The sequence below is a fragment of the Lissotriton helveticus genome, chromosome 3_1, assembly GCF_964261635.1.
Source record: "Lissotriton helveticus chromosome 3_1, aLisHel1.1, whole genome shotgun sequence".
In the NCBI taxonomy this organism is placed as follows: Eukaryota; Metazoa; Chordata; class Amphibia; order Caudata; family Salamandridae; genus Lissotriton; species Lissotriton helveticus.
In genome coordinates, this window is record NC_136061.1 from 736,004,546 (window position 1) to 736,031,971 (window position 27,426).

General features: G+C 45.6%; 1 protein-coding gene across 3 annotated transcripts in view; it reads right to left on the bottom strand.

The window, feature by feature from the left end:
- The window catches only part of BMAL1 (basic helix-loop-helix ARNT like 1), a 659,821-nt gene that overhangs the window by 88,972 nt on the left and 543,423 nt on the right, over positions 1-27,426 (bottom strand). For all 3 annotated transcript variants that reach the window (XM_078680912.1, XM_078680911.1, XM_078680910.1), the window contains 2 exons: positions 17,360-17,448; positions 4,152-4,260 (listed from right to left, as the gene is read on the bottom strand). In XM_078680912.1, the coding sequence (XP_078537038.1) occupies positions 4,152-4,260; positions 17,360-17,448 (198 nt within the window). The remainder of the gene's footprint in view (positions 1-4,151; positions 4,261-17,359; positions 17,449-27,426) is intronic.

Genomic DNA, 27,426 nt, shown 5'->3' on the forward strand with positions numbered 1-27,426 from the left:
TTACTGTCCACAGGTCTCCTGTGCCACACATGGACACAAAATTTAAAGTTCAAATTTAGCTCATATTTTGCTTATGTAGGTCGAGCTCACTCGCTTTGCTCATTACATAAAACTCATCTCCAACTTTTATGCTCCCCCACTTTCAAATGTCACCAGACACCTCTGTTGACTATATTTTTAATATCTCCTCTACTATGCTGCATGTGCCTCTGTAACTGGAGAGACACTGACAGAGGAGAGCTAGGTACACCATTCTGTAGAACTGTTAATGTTTATGGAACAGTGGGGCCGATCCACAGAACTAATTTACGACAAAATCCTAAACTTGCTACTTTTGGTATTCACAGAAGGTATTTAGTAGTCAAGTTAAGAATTTGTCCTAAGTAATGATTTTGTCCTAAGTTAGGATTTTGTCTTAAGTTAGGATTTTGTCTTAAGTTAGGATTTTGTCTTCAGTTAGGATTTTGTCTTCAGTTAGGATTTTGTCTTAAATTAGGATTTTGTCTTAAATTAGGATTGTGTCCTAAGTTAGGATTTTGTCTTAAGTTAGTATTTTGTTTTAAGTTAAACTTAAGACAAACTTAAGTTAAACTTAAGCTTAACTTAAGACAAAATCGTAACTTAAGACAAAATCGTAACTTAGGACAAAACCCTAATTTAGGACAAAATCCTAACTTAAGACATAATCCAAATTTAAGACAAAATCCTAACTTAAGACTACTAAATGCCTTCTGTGAATACCAAAAGTAGTAAGTTTAGGATTTTGTCGTAAGTTAGTTCTGTGAATTGGGCCCAATATTCCTGTCATTTATGGTTTTTTCAGCGTCCATTTTGAAAAAAATAACAAATGCCTTTATTTTGGGGCGGCTGGTTCCCAAAGATTGGCATATGCCCTGGATACCTTCATCTCGCACATAGGTTACAGCAGTGTGGTTTCACTGTTCGACGAGCAGCACACACCTGTGCCCAAACCCAGATGTAAGTGAAAATGGCATCAGAGGGGTAGCGATCCCAATTAGGGCAGGGCAGCCCCTCTGTCACCAATCCGGCCAATGTCTATTCTATTTGAGTCTGCTAAGTTAAACTTGGTGGTCCCGGAGAGAAATATCTTCCAAGCGCTGGGATTAAAATCACACCACATGTGAGACATTAATTAATTCTGAAAGACCCCGGCATAGGTGTCTGTCTTCGGAAACACAGCGGCGGCAGGTCAGCTCTACGGCCAAGGCATAGTGGCTCCTGACACGTTGGGTGGCAGAAGTGATATTTCCAGCGTACCAACTGCATGACAGCTGACCTACCAGATAATACACAAGTGAGGCCTTAAGTAGGGTGACCAACCATCTGTAAATTACACGGACTGTCCGTAATTTGGACCGCACGTCCGTTGTCTGTGAGGATCCCTTTTACGAACGCCTTTTGTCCGTAATGATGACCATTACAGGGAGCAACACTCCACCCCTGTGAGAAGCCACAGCCCCCTGATGGGGCCACCTTGCACTCTTCCTCTAAGCACGGGAGCAGCCTCACCCCACCCATTGTCATTCTGTCTGCCGGCTGATTGTCACATACAGAATGACAATGGGCCAGTCTGGGCTGTTAAAGCATGTGGTGGACTCTTCCTGCCTCAGTGTAGAGAAGGACATTCTTTTAGATGGATAAAAGATAAAAGGCCCATGCAGCAACGTGAAAAAACAGTTTATATAAAGAAGCCTGTGAAACAAGTTAACAATAAGGAGCTAGAGTTCTTTCACTGACTGACCATTTTAGAACTGACACATTTTCAATATTATATTCAACAAAGCCATGTTTGCTGCTTTTTTATTTTAAGCAACTAACAACCATTGACAAAGCCAATAGTCCTGCCTTGTTGTTGGTGTCACAGTACTTGCTGTATTATATATCTGGATGTAATGACAAAAAAAAATAATGACAAACCAAAGGTGAAGATGGACGGAGCGTTGACAATACAAACACTCACTCCCAGGTAACTGTTCTGGGTTTAATCCATCACCGTTCTTTAGCTCACTCCGCCACCCCAGTTCAGACATGGCCATATGCAAATCAGTCTGACCCTGTGCCTCATGGGAACAGTCCAGCCCGAACTGCCAAGCCATGTCTTCCTTGGACCGGAATCAAGCTTCCCAGGACCGGTTTCTGGCATTACAGCCGTCTTCAGCCGGGCTTGCTTGACTCCAGTGGCAAAGTGAGCAAGGGACTCACGTCTGAGCATACCCTGCCAACTTATGGCCATGTCTGAACTGGGGTGGCGGAGTGAGCTAAAGAACGGTGATGGATTAAACCCAGATCAGTTGACTGGGGGTGAGTGTTTGTATTGTCAAAGCTCCGTCCATCACCACCTTTGGTTTTTCCCCAAAAAATATAATACCACTCGGGCCGAACACTATGCTTAGCACAGATTTTTAGCCTAGGTGTTTTAAGCCACGCCCTTAATTACATTGAACATCCCCTTTGAAGAGACCCCCCAGTTTTTTTACCCCACTTAAATCCCTGGAAACAACACAATGTCACAGGCACCTCACAAACTGGCATTGTGCAACATGCATGACTACGTTTTCATATTGCCTATATACAGGGGCATAGTGAACCCTCCCCCACCCCACCCCTTGCTTTAGGAACTACAGCGAGGTGAAGTTCTTGCTGAGCCTCTTCTGTCTGCAACTCTGCAGACAAAGGCTCAGCTCTTAATGTGAAAAGGTGGGTGAGTAAATAAGTGAAGCAATGTCTTAATGGCTGGATGGATTAGTGAAAGGATGAATGAAAGGGTGATTGGATAGATAATGAAAGAAAGGATGGCTGAGTGAGTGGAAGGATGATGAGAGAAGGTAAATAGATGGATGTATGGGTGGAAGCGTAGATGGATGGGTAAAAGGGTGGATTGGTGAGGGAAAGGATGGATGGATGGATGAGTGAAAGGGTAGATGATGAGTGAAAGGATGGATGGATGAGTGAAAGGATGGGTGGATTGATGAATTGATGTGCGACAATGTGTGTTGGCACCCCCCAATGACCACCGCTGCCACAGATTCCCTCACTACCACCATTTAACAGTGCCCCTCAAGTCTCCATAACCAATCTCTCAGATTCATTTAGTTTTATAGTGCCACTCATACCAGTGTGAGGTGTCAGAGCACTTCACATCATAGACACATTTAACAGAGGCAATCACACTTGTAAATGAGTGTATAGGAAATGTTACATAAGACAGAAGATTACAAGATGTAGGAGTCATGTCATCCATACTGGTAGGCAGTATAGTTTAAGGGTCCTTGGTCAGGTAAAGCACACATTCAGAATTTAAAACAAAACAATAATCGTTAGGGGTTCTCTTTAATAATAATAATTAATTTCTACCCAAATGAACCCTTTTTGCAAGATTAGGTTAAGGAAAGACCAGGCAAAATAAAACCTGTAGGTCTAATGTACACCTTGCTGTTTGCAAGCTGCTCTTTGATGACAGTTAATAGCTCCTTGTTCTAAATTAGAATTTTAATTTATAAACTGCAAGTAACAAAAAGATCTCTCTGACAGAAGCAGTAACCCATTGGGCACATGCTCTTAGCAGCAGCCCAATTAACCCTCTGAGATACCTTATGAGGAGTTAAAGATCCTCTAGACAAAATTCAGTCTCTCTCCTGAAAGAACATTAATCACTGGAGTTATCTAAGACATTTTTATTGATGTGTGAAAATTGTTGGAGTCAAGGAACAGGGCAGTAGGTAGTTTGGAGCCATAATATATTTGCAAAAAGGGCGCCCCCACCCCAAGTCAACGCCCGGTGCGGTGGCCGATCGTAACGCCCTGGCAAGGATGGATGAGTGAGTGAAAGGGGGGCAGATGGACAAAAGGATGGATAGATGAGTGAAGAAGTAAAAGGGTGGATGGATGAGAGAACGGACGGATGGATGAGTGAAAGAATGGATGAGTAATCGGGTCAATGGATGGATTCGTGAATGGATGAGTAGTCCCTATTGTCCTGAAGTTTTGTCCTGAATTTTGACCTCCTGTCCTGAATTTTTGTCCTGAATTTTGACCCTTTGTCCTGAATCTTTACGCTCACCGTCCTGAATTTGCACCCATGCCAGTTGCTCACCCTAGCCTTAAGTATGCTTTACATTACATCCTCTTACCTGTGAATCTCCATAATTTCTTCGGCAATCATTCGACCTATCTTCCCAGCTCCTGCTCGTGTTCCACCAGGGATTCCAGGAACCGTCGGATGGGACCTCTTTGTAGCACCTGCAGTAATTTTTCTATTTAATGCGTGCTGCGATATGACATGTTTTTATTACAATTTAACACAAATGTATTCAGCAAACCAAACAAATACTGATGTATCGGACTGAAGACACTATTTAGTCATTCTATTGAGAAAAGGATTAATATTTGCGCCTTGTGTGGTTCACACAATTTTTGAAATAGTGAATGATGAGAGAAGCTGAAAACGAACTTGCTGTACCTCAGCCTTATTTAATGTAACTATGGGCATTAATGCCAGCAATTAAAGTAGAAGCGAGCTTTGAAATTACCTTACACCCCGTAGCTGTTTCCTGATCTGCCTGTATATTCCGCTGTTTGTGCTGGGCAATTAGTGTCGACTGAGCTCCATTTGAAGAATAACGTCCCTACGCAAGAAACAAAGGGCTCGATACACAGAATTAACTTAAGACAAAATCCTAAACTTACTACTTTTGGTATTCACAGAATGCACTTACTACTTTTGGTATTCACAAAATGCACTTACTACTTTTGCTATTCACAGAATGGATTTACGACTACTAACTTTACGTCCGCACTCGGGCCGGAGATTCTGGCTCGGAGGCGAAGCTTCCGGCTTAGAGCCGGAGCTTCGGGCCCAGAGGCGGAGCTTGTGGCTTGGAGGCGGAGCTTCCGGCCCGGAGGTGGAGATTTCGGCCTTGGCTAAACCTCCACCACCGGCCGGAATCCCCACCTCCAGTCCAGAAGCTCCGCCTCCAAGCCAGCAGCTCCGCCTCCAGGCCGGAATCTCCGGCCCAAGTGCGGACGTAAAGTTAGTAGTCGTAAATCCATTCTGTGAATAGCAAAATTAGTAAGTGCATTCTGTGAATACCAAAAGTAGTAAGTACATTCTGTGAATACCAAAAGTAGTAAGTTTAGGATTTTGTCTAAAGTTAAATCTGTGAATCGGGCCCAAAGGCTCTCCGGTTATACCACCCCCTAGTGTCCATACTCTTGCTCTCACTGGAATACAGACTGTTCAAGAGGCGAGCGATTTCAGCTTAAGACTTTTGCCACAACTGAAATGGGGAAAGAGATGCCTAGGTAACATTACATCTATCACACCGGAGACAATATTTTGCACAGGAAGGATGCTTGAAACAATCCCAGCGAAAGTGGAGCAGACTATCTCCAAAGACATTCAAGAGGGCGAGATTCAACTCAGTGAACCTAGTACTAAAAAGAGGGAAATCGGGGGCCATCTGGCCTCTATGGTGAGAGCAACGAGTAATATCCAAATATGTTCAGCTCAAGAAAATTCAGTGTGACGTTTAAAATAGTGAGAAGAGCAAAGAAGTTCAAATAATGTTCCTTTGTCAGCTCAGGCACAAAATTAAAACAAGTATTTGCAATTTAATTTGTCTCGCATTTGCAAGACTTACTGTTATTGGCTTTGTCAACAGGAAACCGGGCGCCGTGCTGAAATATAAAGGAATCAAAAAACCACCACTGGGTCTGGGCCCCCAACAGCAAGGCTGAGCCACGAAATACTATTGAACAACAAGATGCCAATACTGTCTCACTATTTTCTTTAAATCATAAAAAACATAAGAATTATACGCTATGGTCCATTGACACAACAATGTCTGAATGAATCTTTTGTTTTATTTTTAAATTTTCTTCTCAAACAAAGACTTTTGGTTATTATTTCACCAATTCATTATACATTACAAGACCTCATATACATATATGAATTTACACAATATTTACAAACAACCTTTTGTACAATATCAACAATATCAAAATTTCTACATTCAGAAACAATCATACCCTCATCCATCCACAGCCATTCATATCTTCATACATATACACACACACTGGAATAAAAATATTCACAGTAAGCCATAAACAATAAATTCCCATCAATAAAATTTTTGTTGAGCGAAAGTTTTGGATTACTCCTTTTGTTTGGATGGCATAAATTGTCTACGCGTTTCGAACTCACACAAGTGGGGGAGTTCTCATCAGGACAACAGGCTGTAAAAGAAAAGGAGAACAAAACCTTCCTTTAGGGACATGACAGAAATGGTGGTAACCTTGCTCAAACCTCCATTACTCTAGCTTCCTCCTCTTACCTCTAAGGTTTTAGAGCTGACTGGGGTTAAGAAATTAACTCGACGGGACAACAAAAAATCCAATGGAAACACAAGTCTGTATGAAAAAAGGCACCCAATCAGTACCAAGCACACTGTGTTTTTTTAAAACAGAAAGACGTTTTGATGTGATTTGGGACAGTGGACTTACTTGTGAACAGAATCACGGAGGTCAAATGTGGGACACGTGTACAGCCAGCCCTGTGGAATGGTAGATATGTTGTTACATCACTTGGTCTTTCCCATGGGGGCTCTAATCAAGCCTTCTAAAAGCTAATACTTACTTGTTAATTGGTGGCTGCTGTCCACAATGGGATTCACAGGAGGCGGGTGGACTCTGAAAAGGGGTAAATGTTAGTGATTAGTCCCCCGATCGAATTGTGTTGTTCGGCGTACTTCTATCAATCTCAGTAATGTATATGGTGCAAATCATACCTAGTTAAACGGCATTCTAGTGGACCCGCTTCGATCGGAGGGTATTGATTCTCCTGGTGCTGTGATGAGTTGCAGCGCCGATCCCGCGTCTCGTTTCCCACCACACTTCCGGTACCGCAAAGGTTTCTGGGAGTTGTGGATTTCGGCCGTTTCGTCCTTATATTTACACCGTCCTTTGATAATATCGGTGCGAAAGTCCGCAATTAGTTTTTTACAACTTCATGACATCCGCTGGAATTGTCCAATACAGTGCCCGTGGTGGTTTATTTTGTGCGATCTCAGACTGCAAATTTGACAATACTCCACGGGGGTCAACTGTGAGACAGTTTAGTGACTGAAACATTTGGCATAACTCACCCACTATACGGTGCTCGTATGGAATTGCGATCGATGTCGGCCATTTTGGATTGGGCTAAAAAATTATCCAGTTAGTGCCCCTGATGGTATTAGATGGTCAAAGCCTTGGTACGTGTGCCAAATAAGGTTGTGAAACCGGCAGTTCTTCACAGCTTTAAGGCAGAGCTTATGATTAGAGGTTACATAAATGCGCTTTGTCTCAACTGAGTTTGTAGACCCCAGTCAGCTCTAAAACCTTAGAGGTAAGAGAAGGAAGCTAGAGTAATGGAGGTTTGAGCAAGGTTACCACCATTTCTGTCATGTCCCTAAAGGAAGGTTTTGTTATCCTTTTCTTTTACAGCATGTTGTCCTGATGAGAACTCCCCCACTTGTGTGAGTTCGAAACGCGTAGACAATTTATGCCATCCAAACAAAAGGAGTAATCCAAAACTTTCGCTCAACAAAAATTTTATTGATGGGAATTTATTGTTTATGGCTTACTGTGAATATTTCAATTCCAGTGTGTGTGTATATGTATGAAGATATGAATGGCTGTGGATGGATGAGGGTATGATTGTTTCTGAATGTAGAAATTTTGATATTGTTGATATTGTAAAAAAGGTTGTTTGTAAATATTGTGTAAATTCATATATGTATATGAGGTCTTGTAATGTATAATGAATTGGTGAAATAATAACCAAAAGTCTTTGCTTGAGAAGAAAATGTAAAAATAAAACAAAAGATTCATTCAGACATTGTTGTGTCAATGGACCATAGCGTATAATTCTTATGGTTTTTATGATTTAAAGAAAATAGGGAGACAGTATTGGCATCTTGTTGTTCAATAGAAATATAAAGGATGGCGCCCGTATTGTAAAGATGAAAGCGGGTGCCGTGCTGACACAAAGCACAGCGCCCGTACACATAAAAGTTATGTGCATGGTGGCCCGTGAAGCAGGCGCCAGGGTAATATAAAAAAAAGCAACTAGAACTGGTCTTTCAATACACAGCACTCTCACCATGTATTCCAGCACAATGCTCTTCTCTGGCAGGCGAGCTGTGTGTGCTGCAGGCATGCTGTAGGAGCACAAACCTGCCAGCTTGTAAACTACCAGGGATATGCTCTGCTGTTCCAGTCACGTCCAGAGAAGCAGGGCCTCTTGACAAAGGGTCTACGACCCCACCTACCCAGTTTGTTGCAGTACCACATGGTGGTGATGTTGTCCTTGAACACTTGAACTAGCTTTCTCTTGATTGAAGGAAGAAAGGCTTACAATGCCAAAGAAATCGCTCGGAGCTCCAGCAAGTTGATGTAGAGTCCGGATTCCACCGGAGACCAAAATCCTCTGATCTCCACTTCTCCCAGATGGCCACCCCATCCCAGGAGTGACTCATCTGTCACTACTGTGTGATTTGGTTGGGAAGGGAGAGCGGTCTGACTCTGACCCAATCACGGTTAGTAAACTACAAATGCAGGTCTTGTGCAGTTCCCTCCGAGATCTGGACCATGTCAGAGAGAATCCCCTGATGCTGCGCCCCTGTAACTTCAGGTCCCATTGCAGAGCCTGCATATTCCATCTAGCATGTGTCACAAGCAGGATGCAGGAGACCCTAAGGCCCAGCAGCCTCTGAGTCATTCTCACCGAAATTGAGGATAGAGGATGAAAAATCGGTAGAATAGATTTAATATCCAGGACTCGCTACTCTGGAGGATAGGCCCGAAAGAAACTGTGTCCAGAACAGCTCCAATGAAAAGGAGTGTCTGAGAGGGAGTCCGTGTGACTTCGGCACACGGATAGTGAACCCCAGCAAATGCGGGAGGTTCGCCGTATTCTGGAGGTGGGTGATGACAGCCTGGGGTGAGTTCACCTTCAACAACCAGTCGTCGAGATAGGGTAAGACTTGCACCCCTGATCTGCGGAGATAAGCTGAAACTGCCACCATCACCCTGGTGAACACCTAATTAGATGAGGGCTCGCAGATCTAGGATAGGGGGCAGCCAATTTAATTCTTCGAGACCAGAAAGTAGGGGGAATAATAACCACAGCCTAGTTCTGGCGCCGGAAACCTCTCTATGGCTCCCTTGGCCAAGAGAGCTGTGACTTCCTCCTGAAGCAGATTCAGGTGATCGTCCATCAGCAGGTCGTAAGTTGGAGGCATGGAGGGAGGGGTGGTCTCAAAGGAGAGGGAGTAGCCCCTTCAGATCATCTGAAGAACCCACCTGTCTGATATGAAGTTTTGCCAGTGGTGGAGGTGATGGCTGATCATGCCACCAACTGGTCCCCCATGACCTTGAAGGGCTGGACTAGAAGGGTTTGTAGGCTGAGGGTGCAGTGGGGGTGGTGGACTGACCCAACCTCTGGCTGCCCGACCCACGGGGTCAGAACGAGTCAAGCCCAAGGCCGCACAGAGGTTGCTGAACTAGCGCAGTCTTGTGGCTGGGGTATGGATGACATGGCTGAAAGCCCCTTCAGTAGCCACAAAAGAGGCGAAAAGCAGACGGGATGAGTGGCCATGAGAGGCCCAGGGACATGACTGTAGTCCTTGAGCCTTTAAAGAGCTCAAGGGCCATGTCTGCTCTCTCTCCAAAGAGATGGGCACTATCAAGGGGCAGGTCCATGAGTGTAGCCTGGACATCCCCAAAAGAGCCAGAAGTGCTCAGCCAGGAGTGGAGTTGAACGGCCACCGTCGATGAAATCGCTCTGCCCGAAAAGTCGGTGGTGTCAAGTCCACAATTAATCGAGAACTTTGCCACATCCCTACTGTCTGATACTACTTGGGACAGGATAGCCTGGATTTACTCTGGGACCTGTGGCAGCACATGCACAACCGTTTCCCACAGGAAGTGATAGTAACAACCCTATAGGCATACAGTGTTCACAGACCGCAATTCAAGGCTGACGGAAGAAAAATGCTTCTTGACCCAATATCCAGCCTCTTGGATTTCCTGTCCAGGGGTGCAGAAGGGATCATGCCCTGAGATGTAGAGGCTTGGACTACCAAGCTCTCGGGGGTAGAGGGGCTACTGAGGAAATTTGGGTCGCCCGGTGCAGGGCGAGAGCGGCGGACTATTGTCCTATTTACAGGAGCCCGTGTGCTGGGCCTGGACCAGGTTCCAGTAGGACATCAGTCAAGGCCTCATTGAAAGGCAGTAGGGGTTCTTAGGAGGAAACACCCAATTGCAGAACCTCGTAAAGATGTTTGTCTTAACTGCCACGGCAGGGAGCTGAAGATCCAGGACCATAGCTGACTTTGCACCACCATAGCTTATGAAGCTCCCTTCTCCGTGGCCACAGGAGAGGAAGAATGCAGACCAGAATCTGGAGAGGTGTCCAGTCCACTGGCCTCACCCGATTCCTCATACCGGTCCATTTCATGCTCTTGCTGGTCTTGTAAAGGGTCCAGCCACTTCTTCCAATCTTCCTCCTTTTCTAGTCTTCAGAATGAGGCTGCGGAACCGACCCAGGACCAAAGGGTTCGGTCTGTGCTGGAATCAGCATCAGTAGGTGACGATCCAGCTTTGGGTTGTCATGGATGAGAATGGGACTGGGAGTGTCGGGTGTTTTGGTGTGTTGCCCGGCATTAGGGAAGGTCGTTGTGGCACGACCAGCATCGGTCCGCATCCATTACTGGATCCCTTGGGCAGTCATCTGTGCCGGAGCCGCTGGTGCAGAACCAAATGGAGCCTTCTTTGAGCCTCGGGGTACGAAGGCACACCAGGAGGGTCAGACCACCCACATATGAAGCAACCCAGGCGCAGGTTCAGCCGAAAAAGGCCTAAAACGCTAAGGCTCCTCCAGCGTGCCAGCCGACTGACGGGAAAAGTCAAAGTATGCTTTGACTTCTTGTGTTTTTTATGCTTCTTACCTGACCGACTCGAAGACTTAGGGCTCCCTGAGCGGCACCTGGACTTTCCTCTCGACTGGGAAACGACAAGGAGACCTCCTGGGAGAATGAAAGGTGCTGAGCACCGGGCCGCAAGTAGCTTTAGGGACCGCTCCCTCAAAGATTTCAGAGCCATGGCCCAGCTTCCAGAACACAACCGTGAGTCGTAGTCACACTCCAGGCACCAAAGACAAACCAGGTGTGGATCCGTTACCAACATGGCGCGGTGACAGGAGCCAAATGGCTTGAAGCCAGAGGTATTCTTGGACATCCAACACAACAAAAAAGCTCGACAAAATGTCAAAAAAAGCCTGTCAAAAAGTGAGGGTAGCTCTCTTCACAAATCTGTGCTATCTGGCGTGCACAGAGACGAACAGATGTCAGCATGCCAAGGTGGCGTTTGTATAGGTGACGTGCGCGTCACAAAGTCTTCTGAGTCGGCCAAACCGCCTACCAGTGCACAAGGATACTGCTCAAAGAATAATCTTCCAGATCGAGTCTGACGCCTGGGAAATGGTAAGGAATCTGCGGCTAGATGTCTCTACAGATCTTAGTTTTAACATTTATCCTAGATAGTGGAAAAGCCAAGGCTTTTGCAGCCTTTCACAGTGTCTCATTAAATGAAGAAATGTCCTTGGAAGATTAGGGGCCCATCCAAGAACCACCTTAGCCTCAGACTCACATCCATTAGCATATTGGCAGGCACAATAGAACCTTCTGAGACTCTGCAGCAGCGAAGGCACATAATTCCCCATGGTTTTCATACATCTTCCCTGATATTTCAGTAAAGGGAATATAAAACGCAAAAGAGCTAAACAAATGCTGGCACTCTGAGGATGAGATAATAAGGAGCGAAGAAACACCACCAGGATTTGCCCTAAATGCCTGGTCGACAGAACAATAGGAACCTGGAATACCAACTGAGAGCTCTGATCCTATGCCAACCCCAGCACTAACATCGACAGTGATGGTGAAGAAATAGATAAGGCTTTCGCAGCAGAGTGGAAGAAATTGAGGCAGGTACTAGACTGACTAGTTGTTGAAAGTTAACCAGCACCACAGTAGAGACCATCGGTGATGGCATATACAACCAGCCTGGAAGCTCTTTAGGGACTGAAAATGTATCCAGAGAGTGTTGGAGGGGCCCAGGTCCTAGCCAGCGAAGCCTGGGTGAATGCTGCCACTTGAGCAGGGTAAGTGGCAGTTGTAAGAGAAGCCAGGAGTGAATCTGGCAGTAGCAGTTATGACACTTATACGGAGCTGGGAACCAGTGGTAGGCCCCTGTTCAACTGAGTAGCAGCACAGTATGAAGACGAGGTAGGAGTTGAGGGACAGCCTGGAACAGGAATCCTGCCTGAGGTCATGGAAGTCAGATAGGAAGAACACCTTTCAACCTGATCAACATAAAGAGGCAGAGGGATAGAAACAACAACAAACAGGACACATCCTCAAAATTACCTGCGGAGCTGGAACCATAACAAAATTTCGACTAGTAGCACTTTTGCTGGCCTATGCAGTCTATCACAGAGTGCCTTCCAAACACCAATGCATGTGGAGATGACGACGGGAACCAAACAGCCTCTAAACTCAGACTCACCAAGTAAGACGACACCAGAATTGTTATCAATGGCATGGGAGATCGAACAGCCAAAAGCAGGATGTATAGCACTGCAAAATACTTTCGACCAGAAGAAAAATTCAAAAGAGCACATCAGATCTGCACTGAAGGGTATGGAAAGAAAGGTAACCAAAGGTAGAATGCTGTGGCATTATATATGCCATTGTGATGCCGAATATGTGGAGGTGTTGGAGCCGACTTGGAGCAGTAGAACCACTTGTTGGCGCAGGAGAGCATCTACAATTTTTCTGATTTTGTATGGGCCAGGAGCAGACTCATGAGGTGAGCAGCGTGTAATAATAAGTATCTACCAGAATGCCTGCTCGAGGGCAAGACGAAAAAACTACCACATGGAGAGCGAACATTTTCTATTTGTAAAAGTATTATGCACGGAGTTAAGGGGGAAAAGAAGAAATACGTGAAAAGGAATATGGAGAAAAGCATCCAGGTGCTGCAATAGTTCAGTACATAAGGAAGCTAGATGAGTCTGCTGCAGTTTTACAATAGCATTTTGAGTGAATAGAATATGTATATATGTACTTTACCAGTCATTAGTGGTAGACACAAATTATACCAGCCAGCTAGATTCTGAAGTACACAAAACATTGAAACAAAATCATAAACTGTGTCATGTTTTTTTCCATCTTTTAAAGGCGTTGTACATTTTTGCAAGACATTGTCGTATAAGACAGTTTACAAGTAAAGACTAAAATATGCACGCTGATTTAGTTTAAATGATCAAATGTGAAATTTGGGCAACAAGAGGATTGGATTATAATTGCATTTGGTGTTTTAAACACGATGCAAAAGAACAAGTTACCTACCTTCGGCAATGAAGGCATTACATAAGTTAAGTAACTCATTCTGATAGATACTTCTAGCGGCAGATTCCTCACTTTTGAATAGATACCAAAGCCATTCCTCCCCGGAGGTGGGTCTGAGAACTGATTCAGACCGAAAAGTCGTGAAGGACTAGATTGGCAAAGTGCCTGTGATGCTGGACCTAACTGTCAAGGCAGTAGTGTTTCGTAAATGTGTGCGGGAAGTCCATGTAAAAGCCTGACTGAAGTTCAGGACAGGTCGAAGGAGCCCACAAACTACCAGCAGGTTGCTTCTTGGCCAGAACATAGCAGATCTTAATGAAGAGTGCCACCCATCTGGAGATGGTCAGATTCTGCACTGCTTTTCCTTTCTTTGTACAAGTGAACCCCACAAAGAGCTGATGTTCTCTTGTGCGATCAAGATAGAAGGGCAACGCTCTTTTCAGGCCCAGATGGTGGAGTCTCTCCTCCTCCTTGGAGGGATATGGTGGAACAAAGAATGTCATCGTTTTGATGATTTGGCCACCATGGAAAGCTATCACCACCTTCTGTATGAAAGAGGCATGGGCGCAGAAAACCAGTTAATCTGCGAAGAAACTGGTGTTTGGAGGTTGAACACATGGAGCTTGTAACTCGCTGGCCCTCCTGGCTAATGTGATAGCCACCAGGAAAACTGTCTTGAGTGTCAGGAGTCGAAGAGGATAACTATGGGTCCGAAGGGGAAACACATAAGGTAGATCAAAACCAAATAAAGCTCTCATTGAGGCATATTGAAAGGCTTGGGAGGAAACCTGTATTGCGGACCCTTGGGAAACTTGTCTGGTGACTTCAACAGGGAGGGCTGATATGGACGAAAGATACCCCTTAACTGTGTCCAGAGAAAGGCCTTGCCAGGCTTAAGACAAAACAAAAAACTTGACTTCCAATGAAGATAGCGTGAGGTGAAGGTTCTCAGCAGCCCTCCGCAGCACCATAACAAAGGAGGCCCCTTCATTCATAGCCGTTCTAGGAGGAGCGACCAGGCCAGTGTCCAGTGAGGTGTCCAAACCCCTGGCATAAGCCAGGTCCTCATACCATTTGCCTTTGGCTAAAGATTCTTCAAGGGGGTCAGGGCAGCTGTAAGGATCCTCAGCTCCACCCGAATCACACTCCTCACAGGGCCTGTCAGGAAAAGGAGGCACTGTCTCTGACCCGGAAAATCATGGTCGGGTCGGCACCAGAATGGACACCAGCTGACGTCGGTCTCGGTCAGTATCTGAGTCGGGAAGGAGTATAGGTTCGGCACTGCCAAATGGCGTCACAGAACCAAACCATGCAAAGGTTGTAGATTCGAGACTGGAGTTGGTCCGGATCCAGGAATGGATCCAGCGGGACTGACCGCCACCAAGGTGAACCCAGTTGGGACTCCTTCCGAACCTGGTTGGCCCGAAGGCCCTCATTAGGGGTCCAGCCCCCAAAGATGAGGTGCAGGACTCATAGAACTGCTTGAGTTTGGTGGGAGTTTATCTGGCTCCAGGAAATTTAGGGAGAAGTGGAGCAGACCCAGTCTCACCAGGGGATGTATGGGAGTGGGGTCTACACTTGTGACATTGTTCCATGTCCATCCGATGACTTTGTATGGTGAACTTGAAGAGTGCTCAAGTTCTTGAACTTCTTTTTGTGGAACTTACCCAATGATATCTAGACAACAACCGTCGGGACCTGCAGCAGTGTGAAGCTGTCCAGTTTTGAGCAGCCAGAAGCTTCATCGCTCATTTCCGGACCGCCTTGGAGTTCACCATACGGCATTCAAGCATGTCCTGGAGTCATGCACCAGAAGCAAACCAAGAAGGGGGTATGTCACAGACATTTGCCTGTGACAGGCTCCACAGGGCTTAAAACACACAGGTTTCCTAGAGGATATTCCTAAGGAACACTAGGAGAAAGAGGGCTCAAAAAGGTTGACAAAACATTGAAAATGTTGTAAAGAAAAACGACAGAGGCAGTTCTTCCAGATCTGTGCTGATAGGTCAGAAAAAAAATCCCTGAGGTCAGCACGCTGAGGTGGCACCTTTCTATGCACCATACACGTCACATCCGGCTCAGATGACGGCACAGCAGGGGTGGCTCATCCACTAAGACAGAGGAGGGTCACCCTGCTGCTCTAACAACGTTATTATTATTTTAGTTTTCATAGGTTTGGTGCTGGGTTAGGGTGGGGCGTCGCTGGTGGCACAGGGAGAGGAGTGGTTTGCACACTCCAAGTGCACATGACGGTTTGGCCGGCCGTCTTGGGCCGGCCAAACAGTCATTTGCAATTTGGACGTTCCCCTCCAGGCTGTAAGGCACAGCCTGGTGAGAAACACGCCCAGGCTCCCACTGCCTATTTGAGTGCCGAACCACAGCACTCAGGCCCTTCACAAGGCTGCACTGCAGTGTTGTCATTGGCTTAGGTGAGTCGGGTGTGCTTCCTGGTTCCAGCTGGAGCGGAGGGACGACGGAAGAGAGACGCGGAGAGGAGGTTAAGTGTTTTTATTTATTTTTTGTATTTTCTCCCCTCCCTCCCTTCCACCCTTGTGCCCGGCCAGCCACTTCTGCACCACAGTGGAGCTGTTTGGCGCCACCTACTGGTGTGTAGAGGTACTGTTCAGGATTGTCACGATCCAGTTTGATGCCTGGGGAATATTTTAAGGTAAGGAATCTGCGGTTTAAGTCACTAACAGATATGCAATTTCCATAAAAGGCCCGCATATGTCTTCATCATGGAGTTGTGTGATAGCATTGCTTATGACACAAAAAACAAGAATTCCCAATATGGAGAAGTTCAAGAAAGGACGTACCATATGTTTCACAAAAAGCAAAAACTCAGGGGCATATTATCAAGAACGGGTGTTACATTATCGCCGCTTTATCGGCAGTAAACTGCCGATAAAGCGGCGATAATGTGCTTGATAATATGCTCTATGAATTCCAATCGAAGCCCATGTTAGATGTGAAGACATCTAACATGGGCTTCGATTGGAATTCATAGAGCATATTATCAAGCACATTATCGCCGCTTTATCGGCAGTTTCCTGCCGATAAAAGCGGTGATAATGTAACACCCGTTCTTGATAATATGCCCCAAAGCTTCTAGTTTAGTAGCTATCCTGCATTTTGAAAACTGGGCTCTCTACTGGTCAGTAAAAAAAAAAAGGAATTCACAAAAAATATTCAATTCAGTAAGTGGCACAAAGGCAAAATAAAAACCTGCAGGAAGATGAAGCACCGTAAATAATTTGGGGATTAAGATTGGTCAAGTGAGAGCAAATGCTGACTAAATATTATTAACAATGTAATACTAGCATACACTAGAAAAAGATGAATTAATGTATAGTTCTCCTTTGTAGTTAAAGAATGAAGAACTTGTCACTTTAGGGTTTCAACGTAAGTTGGAATACTAATGGATCTGAGGGCTAACCATGATCTTTTTGAGGAACATATTTGAGGTGCCGTTCAACAGAAAGTTCTTACGATTCCATAAACAAAGAGTGCATGATGGCAAGTGTGGAACAGTATGCCAAAAAGTAACCTGTCTGAATGCAAGTGCCTCATTCCTTTCAGCAACAACCATTTATGTATTTGAAGTACACTGCAAGCAATAGTCACAAGGCAGCAGAGCGCTTTACATAGCAGTGTGAGGTTTAACAAGATACATTGTAAACGGTACATGAACTTACTCAGTGGGCCAAAATGTAAATAATAAGGTTGGGAATGTTCGCTAATGAGGACCTTCGTATCCACCGGAGTAGCATATTGTTTTAAATTAATTATTTGCTAAAACGCCAATCACTGGAGGTAGGCTAAATTGTTTGATTGTAAGCAAAGGCACTTATTTTAAAAGACAGTCTTAAAACCACTGAGAATATGAATACCTTCTCCAGATTGAAGAGCGCTATCCATACTTTGAGGAGAAGCTGCTAATGGAGGAAAGGTTGCATCTCCACCATCAAGTACATTGGCACTTAGAAAAAAAGAGCAAAAGAAAGACGTTAAGCTTGACGTGGCAAATTGTATTCATTGTAGTAGAAAAGCGTTATACAGCAAGGCAAATGAGCATAAGCCATACATTTTATACTTGGAGCACTATATTTTACACATTTCAAAAGCATGGTTGAATGAATACTGCGTAACACAGGCCCCTGCAGCCCTTGCGGTGCGGGGGGGCCCTCACCCTCCAGGGGGCCCCGTCAGCACTGCACTTCTGCTGGGGAGCTCTAGATTGAGCCCAGAGCGGGCCCTTTCACGTACCCTGCAGGGGGGCCCCCTCAAGGTTCGTTACGCCACTCAGATAAGAGTGTTTCAGAAAGCATTATTGTTAGACCTGTCAGCTTTAGGATGGTCTTCCCTCAAACCTTTTGCCTTTATCCTCCATTTTTTGTTGAAATTTGTTTTTGTTGGCTCTAGGACTCTACCACTGATAAATGGTACAAAATTGCTTGTGCTCTCTCCCGTAAACATTCAAAAATTGGCTCACACCGGATTGGCATATTTAATTTATTTATAAGTTTAGTGTAAAGTGGTATGCCATATACCCAGGGCCTGTAAATTAAATGCTACTAGTGGGCACTTATTGTGCCACCCACTTAAACAGCCCCATGAAACATGTCAGAGGCCTGCAATTGCAGCCTGAATGGAGTTTTAAGCTGCCAATTCGACTTTGCAATATAAATCCTTAAACTCCCCTTTCATTGCATATAAATCATCCCTAAAGTAGGCCCATCGTAGTCCAAAGGGCATGGTGCATTGAAATTAAAAGGCTGGACACGTACTTTTAAGTTTTGCATGCCCTGGTAGTGAAAAGCTCCAATTTCATTTTTCACTACTGTGAGGGCTCCCTCTCCAATAGGATAACATTGGGCAACACTGGGTGGCCTTGCTACAATTAATGCTTGCTAACCTTTGATTGGGAAGAGGTAAACCTTTCACGTTGTGCTGTGGTAAAGCCAACCATGGACACCTCATCAAGGTAGGCAGACAGGGCAGAGAGGTCACCGGAGAGTCTAGTGGTGTAAAGGTGCATGAAAGATCGGAGGAGAGTGACAAGTATGTCATTATTTGAGGTTATCTGAGATTCTGATTCAGTATGTAGCTCTGTAATGTAGGAGGTGTCCGGAGGGGGTGGCGGTGATTGCAGCAGCAGAGCTATAGAGTTTCCCGGACGCTGCCCTCCCTGTACTTGCGAGCCCTGGAATATATTTTCCAAGGAAGAAGACGTCGCAGTCCCCCAAATCTCAGTAGTCTGTCAGGAGCGTAGCGCGTTTAAGCACGTGTGCAGTAGCAAGAGGTGGATGGGCTTCGAAATCAACATGGGTGAGGACATTTTCCACGCATGTTATTTCCTTATGGATCTCCCGCAAGAACTAAAACTGCTGTGAAATGCAAATGTTTCTAGTGCATGCTTTAAAAGCCTCCCAGAGTGTGGCCTGAGTGGCCACTGAGCCTTCATTCAGTTTGAAATAGTCAAAGATCGACTCCTGTCAAGTGGAGCAGAATAGTGTGTCTTGTAGGGCCAGCGTGGGGAATTGCCAAGGGCTGGCGTGAGTCACCTGAAGGGGAAAATGGAATGTGGCTAGCACTGGGGCATGATAGGAAAGTGTGCACGTTAGGTGGTGGACCCATTTCAGCCAGGGGCCTATTGCAGCAGAAATGTGGCATAATCAATGCATCTTCAAGTAGCATGTGGGGCAGAATAATGGGTAAATGCCTGTGAGGAGGCACCCTTTTGGCACCAGGCATCTTGGAGAGTATGAGTAGTACAGATATCTTTTAGGATACAGAGGGAATGTGGTTTACAAGTTGGAGCGCCAGCTGTTGAGTCGCGGGATGCATCCATTAAAATATTAAGGTCACTGTTAGACCTGGCATCTTTGGCGTGGTTTTCCCCTATCTTTTTGCCTCTACCTCCTGTATTTTTTGATGCTGTGCTGGATTTCGTTTTTGCTGGTTTAGATGCTTTGGACACTCTGCCACTGCTGATCAGTGTCAGAGTGTAAGTGCTCCCTATGTAAAGTGTTGTTCTGATTGGATATACATGTTTGGCATATTTGTATCACCATGAAGTCCCTAGTAAAGTGCACTGGGTGTGCCAGGGCTGGTGATGACAAATGCTACTAGTGGGCCTGCAGCACTAATTGTGCCACCCACATGAGTAGCCCTAAAATGATGTCTAAGGCCTGCCACTGCAGTGCCTAGGTGCAGTTTAGAAACTGCCATGTCCTCCTGGTCAGTGACCCCACTGATCAGGCCTAACCTTCCCTTTTTGTGCACATCAGTCACCCCTATGGAAAGCCCAAGGTACCCCGCAGGCAGGGTGCAGTGTATGTAAAAGGTAGAGCATGTACTAGTGCAGGTGACATGCGCTGATAGTGAATGGCAGCCATTTTCGTTAAGATTAAGGTCACCTACCAATATGAGATGGTCAAAGTCCAGTTTGGCGATGTGTGTGTGCAGTGGTTGAAACAATTCAGGGAGTCAACGTTTGGCGCATAAATATTTGCCAAAAGTGTCAATTTGCCCTCCAATGTCCCAGTCACCAAAGGGTTTCATCCATGTTTGTAAAGTATTATGGTTGAGGGCTGAAAGGGGACATTTTTATGAATCAAAATGCAGACCCCTCCTGAGTAGATGCTGTAACAAGAGAAATAACAGTATGACCCCCAGTGGGATGTGAAGGTGTGGAATCTGCTAGGGGAAGGTGGGTCTCTTGCAGGAAGGTGATTTGTGCCCGCCGTGAGGTGTACGATATCGCAAGACTTGCTTTCCCCTGAGAGGATTGTTAAGGCCTCTAGTGTTCCATGACAGCAGTGTACATGCTATAAATTGTGAATCAAGGGTGCATGTGGGTAACATCTATGAGTGCTCAATACATAATGGAATCGTGCTCTTAATGTAAAACATGGCAGTTGGAATGCATGGGAAGACAGCAGCATTAAACAAATCGATATCAGGGAGTAATGGGCTCTTTCCACCGCAAAAGTGGTTGTGAAATGTTGTTGGCCCTGGAGGTAGCATAGTAGTTGCTCTACAAATAGACCCATGCGGCCTGTGTCAGTGGTCTCTGCAACATCCAGCATGCGCAAATTATTGCGGTGCCACCTTGCCACCAGGTCCTCGTTCTGGATTGCCACAGCTTTCAGCAGTACCTCCAGTTTTTCTAGGAGTTTGGTGGTCTGGGTCGCCCGTACTCTAGGCCAGAGATCTTCTCCTCAGCCGCATCAAGCCGGGAGGCGGGCCCTTACAACCGTCCCACCAAGGTGTCAAGGTGCCTAGTTAGGGTGTTGAGTCTGCCATCAATGGCCCGAAAGCCTCCCCTCAGCTCTGCCATGATACCGTCCCTCCCGGACATTTGTTCGGTCTCAGAGCCCCCACAGCACCCAGTGGGCACGGGCTACTGCATATTGGAGGGTCAAGGTCTATCAAAAGCCAGTTTCCACTTCTTAGGGTCCCCACGAACCATAGCATAGGCGGCATGTCGTAAGGCACCTGGATGATAGTTGCCCACCCAAGCTGTAGAACCCAGAGCTACGAGCAGTATCCTACGCTGCCTCGCTGGTCAGACAGCTGAATCAGGCCGGTGAGCAGCAATGTAGTGTGGTGGGCGGAGGAGATACTGGGCCACCACAGGGCCCATAGATATAGGCATGCAGCAGACAAGTTGAGGCGGCATGCCCTGGAGGCATGGTCTAGGGTTGGGGAGCGCACACTAGGCCCGGGTTGTGGATTGGCGTCTCGACTGCCCATGTAGGAGGCTGTGGCAGACCGGCAATCGCCCCCCAAAGTGCCACACATGTTAACAGTACTCACAGCAGGGGATAGGGATCAGCCACCGGCCGGCAGTCCAGCAATTCCGCGTGTACTGGCGCACATAGGCCCATCCGTCAGCTGCGATGGAGTGGCACCGTGCAGAAGTCACTGCAGGAGCAGGATGGTGGGGGGCCTGGCTCAGCGCCACCAAGGATCCTCATGCGGCCACAACATCCAGCAGCAGATGGAGGCTCAACAGGGTGAAGGAGTGGCCCCCAGGAAGCACAGTTTGGTGCCTCGGGCACGCTCAGATGAAGTCTGGGGCGAGATGGCCAGCACAGCAATCAGATGGCAGGGGATGGGGGGACCAGCAGACACTGGCGGGCACAACCCTGTTGCAGCGGGGCCTCTGAGGTAGGCTGCGAAGCACGCACACTCACCACCTCCAATCTCTGTATGCCATCCTGCATGCCCAGCCTGCCACATCCGCAGCAGGAGGTCGTCTCAGCACTGTTGCTGGAGGTGGATCACACTGGATGGGGTTATGGGCCCATTTCTTCGTATCCCTCGAGTGGGGCTGCTGGAGCTTCAGACTAGTGCGGCCATCTTGGCCAGCGATCAGGCCACGTCCTTTAATGCTTTGGTATTTAATCACAAGGGGAGGAATCTGCAGTTAGAAGTCTACCAGTAGAACAAGTTACTTACCTTTGGTAATGCCTTTTCTGGTAAATACTCTACCTAACTGCAAATTTCTTACCAACCCACTTCCCGTACTGCAGAATGGACTTATACAGCCTATTAATAAGATCCCAATATAGAGATCTGCAAACTGCCATATTCTAATTTCAATGGGCTCTGCGTCCAACAGTGTGGACAGAGATCAGAAAGAAACTGATGTCAGCAAGCAGAACTCACAGATTTAGAGGCCTTGAAGTCACTTCTGATCCAACGTGGAGCCGCATGACACCACATATCGACACACGACAGAATTACTATAAAATATTTACAGATCCAGTCTACTATCTGGGGGGATTCAAAAGGTGAGGAATCTGTGGTTAGATATAGTCTCTACCAGCAAAGGCATTACCATGGGTAAGTAGCTTGTTCTTTTAGGCTGGTCAGTCATATATTAGGATCTACAGTTTTGTTAGCTGCAGACAAAACATAAAGCAGGTTGATAGCCTTCAAGAGACACAAGAAGATCCTCTCTGTCTGCAAAAGCTTATTCATCTCATGGGACAGAACTCGTAGTGAAGGGCAAGAAACAACTGATTTTGTTCAACATATTCATATAAAATACATGAGAGAATCCAAGCAGGTTCCCGTAGGGTTGAAATTAGTAAAATATTGTGAAAATACTTCTGTCATGAGATGTGTCCTTGCCCATCTTGATCACGCAATAGTGAACAGGAGGCCAATCAATGTCACCCATCTGCCAAACATTGGTGTGCCCAACATTGTGGAAAGGTTCACCAGAAGGAAGATCGGTAATGGTTTTTGCTGACGACAACTAGTCAAATGTGGCCACCATTGCCGAGAACTAGTCAAAGATTGCTGTAATCCAGCAATATATGGCAATTCCCGCTAGACTACGTGAGCTCTCGACATCCGTCTTGTCAGTTATTGATGGCGTTTCTAGGACAGCAGTGGTGAAAGTGGTCTCACTCAGGAAACTGAGCAAGACATCTTGTAAGAGAAGATTTGGAGTTGAGGAGCAGTTGAGAGCACCAGTTCTAGGTTTGTGTGAGCGTGCAGATTCCAAAACCAAGGTTCTACCAAAGATAGGAAATAATATTTGCCTTGAAGGTATGAAGTAATAAGGAAGCCTATGAAGAAAACTTTCCTAGAAAATGAACTTTGCAGGCAGGTTACGGGGTTGAAATACTTTAAGGTTGTCTCTGGAATCTTGTAACACGAATTGCTCATTGCTTTTAAGGTAATCGTGACTTATTGTGATCTTTTTTTGCTCCAGGGCTCCTTCCCCACAATACTCTCCCTAATATTCCTTCTTCTCATCTGACCACTCTGATACTCTGTGGAACATCCAATCAGTCAGACCTGCCAGAAGGTGGGTTTCTGGGATGTATTGCTCCAGAAGATCCTTCTACCGGACAGAATTACAGGCCCACAAAATAAAAGATCGTCTTGAACAATTCCTACCAAATGGCCTCATTGAAGGATCTCAATTTTATGTTATGTTATTGCGTATTTGTAAAGCGCACAGCTACTCAATCGAGTGTCCAGGCGCTAAGCAGATCAGGACGCTACCGAAAAACAGGACCGACTTTCATGATGAAATTATTTCTGGAATAACCAGGTTTTGAGTTGTTTCCTAAAAAGCCATACATCTGTAAGTTGTCTTATTGTAGTTGGTAGCTTATTCCACAGATGAGCTACCTGTACTTGAAATGAACGGCCACTTCAGCGGGAGCGTGCACATTTAGGCACGCTCATCACATGCTGTCGGAATGATCTTAAAAGTCTCCCGAGCATGTAAAAAGTCACTCGTCTCCTAATATAATGTGCTCCGATATCATGCAAAGCTTTAAAGGCCAGTGTCAACGACTTAAACTGGATTCTGCGGCTAATGGGCAGCCAGTGTAGGTTCTTTAAATGGGTAGAGATCCGTGTTCTGGGCCCAGCATAAGAATGGATCTAGCTTCAACATTCTGAACGACTTGAAGTTTATTCAATAAACACTCCGGAAGGCCGGGATAGAGGACATTTGCGTAGTCCAGCCTTGAGGTAATGAGAGCTCGGACCACAGACCTTCTATGAGAAAGGGAAAGAAGCGGCAAAAATTTCCGGAGCAGTTTCAGAATGCCATTACAGGTTCCTGAGACCGATTGAACTTGTTTCTTTATATCTAGTGAGTCATCCATGTTTACCCCCAGATTTCTCACAACACCAGCAGAAGTCTGCCGGTGTGACATATCTGAAGGTCACCATTGTCTCCAAGCGTATCGGGCAAAAGATCCAAAAAGGATCACTTCCGACTTTTCAGGATTGCACTGTAGCTGATTGCATCTAAACCGAGCAAAGGCCTCTCTCAAACAGTTGTTACTCTTCTCCCTTTTTACAGGTAAACAACAGCTGAGTATCACCAGCATAAGATATAATTATTGCACCTGCATCTTCAGCCAAAGAGGCAAGGGGAGCCATATACAGATTTAACAACAGTGGGCTTATAATAGACCCTTGAGGAACACAGACCTTCATGGGAGGCATACAGGAGGAAAAGGGGGGAGTCCAGACCTCCTGACTTCTGTCATCCAGAAAGGAGGAAAACCATTCCAACACCGTGCCCCCACTCCGCACTCTCTCAGTCTCAGTAGGAGTCTATCATGGGGCACGGTGTCAAAGGCAGCCGAAAGATCTAACAATATCAAAGCCGCTCTCCCACCCAAATCGAGAGTCTCTTCGATGGATTCCGAGATCTCAAGTAGAGCCGTCTGTGTGCTGAAATTTGAGCGGAAGCCAGATTGACTCGTATGGAGGAGGTTGTTAGTTTCAATGAATTCCGTGGTTACAGAATTTACGTATTTTTCTTAGCAAAGAAAGGCAGGAGCGAGATGGGTCTGTAGTTGGATACTAATAAAAGGTCAGCTGTAGACTTCTTAAGCAGAGGCAGTATTTTGGCCCTTTTCCAAATAGATGGTACCTGGCCGCTGCTTAATGACAGATTCAGAGCTGCATTGACCTCTGGGTTGATGATATCAGCCACAGTCGCAAGTATTTTGGCAGGGCAAGGATCCGAAGGCGATCCAGATTTTAAATTCTTAATTATGTTGAGGGATTGTTCAAAAGTCATATTGGGAAACTGAAGAAGGAAAGCTTTATATATCGCATTGAAGCTGTGAAGCTGCGATTTAGCCAGTGTACTAGACGAAGGAACTAAGGATGTTTGAATGTCAGCTATTTTCTTATGAAAAAGGGAAGCTAACTGACGTGTCCAAGTATCAGATACATGACGCTTAATGATACCTGCTGTGGGCGACGTGAAATGCTTCATGATTTAGAAAATGTCTTTGCTCTTGTTAGTTGATTCCTCAATATTGACTGCAAAGAAAATGTTCTTTTCCTCCAGAATATTATGGTGATACAGTTTAAGCTCCCTTTTATATAATACTTTGCTATCTATACAACAATGATTCCTCCACACTCTTTCCAACTTTTTACAAGCACTTTTACATTTCCGCAAAGTTTCATTACACCAAGGTGCGGGTCTTCTCGTTGTTCGTAAAGGACGAGAGGACTGCGGGGCAAACAACTCAACACCTTGCTTTATCTAATTTTCCAGGCTAGCCACATCACTCTCTATCAGACTACACAAGGGAAGAGCTTGCGCAGTGAGCTCAATGTTCAGGGCCTCGGGGGTGATTTTATAAAAGGGCCTTGATTAAAAAGAAGGCAGCTTCTCCATAATATGAGCTGTTTTTATTTGTTTGGCTATCTTTAATCCTAACAGAAAATGATCTGTCCAAACTAAGGGAATAGGCTTCTCTGTTTGTACAGGGGTATTGGAGAAGATTTGATCCAGCGTATGGCCTTTTTGTGAGTAGGTCTAGTTACAAGGGGGACCAAATTCAAGGATTCCAAGGCCTCGCCTAATGTAGTAGCATCAGGACTCTCTAAGTTGTCCATATGGACATTAAAATCAGCCAGGACCATAAAATGTTTAAATCTGAGGGCTAGTGGTGCTGTTAAATTGGAAACACTCTTCAGAAACGGCCCTGCATGCCCGGGAGGTCAGTAAATTAGTGCTCCCGCCAGAGATTGATGGGCGGAGAAAGTGCAGTGAAAGCCCTAACTCTCCGAAAATAGTATACCCGGGAGGAATAGCTATTGCAAAGTGGGATTGGATGTTTCCGTAAGCCAAGTCTCTGTTAGAAATAAAATGTCCAACCGTAAGTCTGTTATGAGGTCAGCTACATGTTGGGCATTTTTATTAAGGGAGCGTACAGTGAGTAGAAAAACTCTAATATACTCGTGCCCATAGGTCCCGGCCAATTCTGTATTCAATTCCTCCCCTCTTACAATGGGCTCGGGCTCCCTAACTGGGCAGATGGAACTAGTCCACTTACACATGCTGCACTTCAAGATACTACTGTCCCCCCCTGGCTCTATACAGCTATGGCAATTCAATATAGGCATAAGTCTCTTCAACTCTAGGCTGTTATATATGATCTGCTCACCGTGAGTCATAGTACCACCAGCAGCGTTTCCCGCCCTAGCCTCCTCCGGGGCGCAGACGGGCTTGCCTTCGGGGCGCCGCAGTGCCATGATTGTGGATTTAAAAAAGGAAATCATTGCCTCAAGGACAGAAAATGCAACACTGGCAGGTAGAGCTAACCAGATCCATCCAGATTAGAAAACCCAAGTGTACATATTCCATCATTTGATAGGTAAAGTATGGGGGCAACAGTGGTTCCTGGGTCACTCTCGGTAACCATTCCAACTACAGTGCCACTTGCAGCCCAGAAAGGTTCTCAGGAGACCATACTAAGTCACGCACAAGCACAATTGTACTTCATGGTGCAACCTAAACATTTCCTGATGCCCAGTCCAGAACTGCTTTCTTGGCATACTTTTTGGGCAGCGATGGTGCTTCTTGGGCTGTGCCTCTTGTAAACGAATATGGCCCATTATTATAAAACTGGCCCAGGTTTAATCTGAATTTGAGAAAGCATTAGTCGAACCATAACCATGTCAGCTGACCGCAAGTTTTTTCATATTTAATCTAATTGATTGCACTACTAGCCAAGACTGGTTGGCTAGAAAAGAGAGCAGACCTCTACTACCAAGGATTAAAAAATAACATGAAAGATGTTTTGGCACACATTGACCCTCGATCACAAACCTGTGCTGACCTTATTAACCTGAGATTAGATCATCTTCTTTTCCAGAGACGTGGGGAGAAGAAAAAGCCAGAAAACAAACCATTGTTTAAATCTCACGAGAAATCAACACCAAGGTTCAATAGTACAGAACCAAAGGAAATCGGAGGAGTTGGAAGCCCTTTAATGAAAGATTAACAGGATATCACAAAATGGCACAAAAATGGCTTATGTAAGAAAGACAATTTTATAAAAAACTGTCAACTTGCACCAAATCAAGCAACATCAAGATGGTGGAGAACTAGAAGTCAAGCTGCAGAATCAGGAGTCTGCTTCGGGAACAACTATGTTATCTCCTG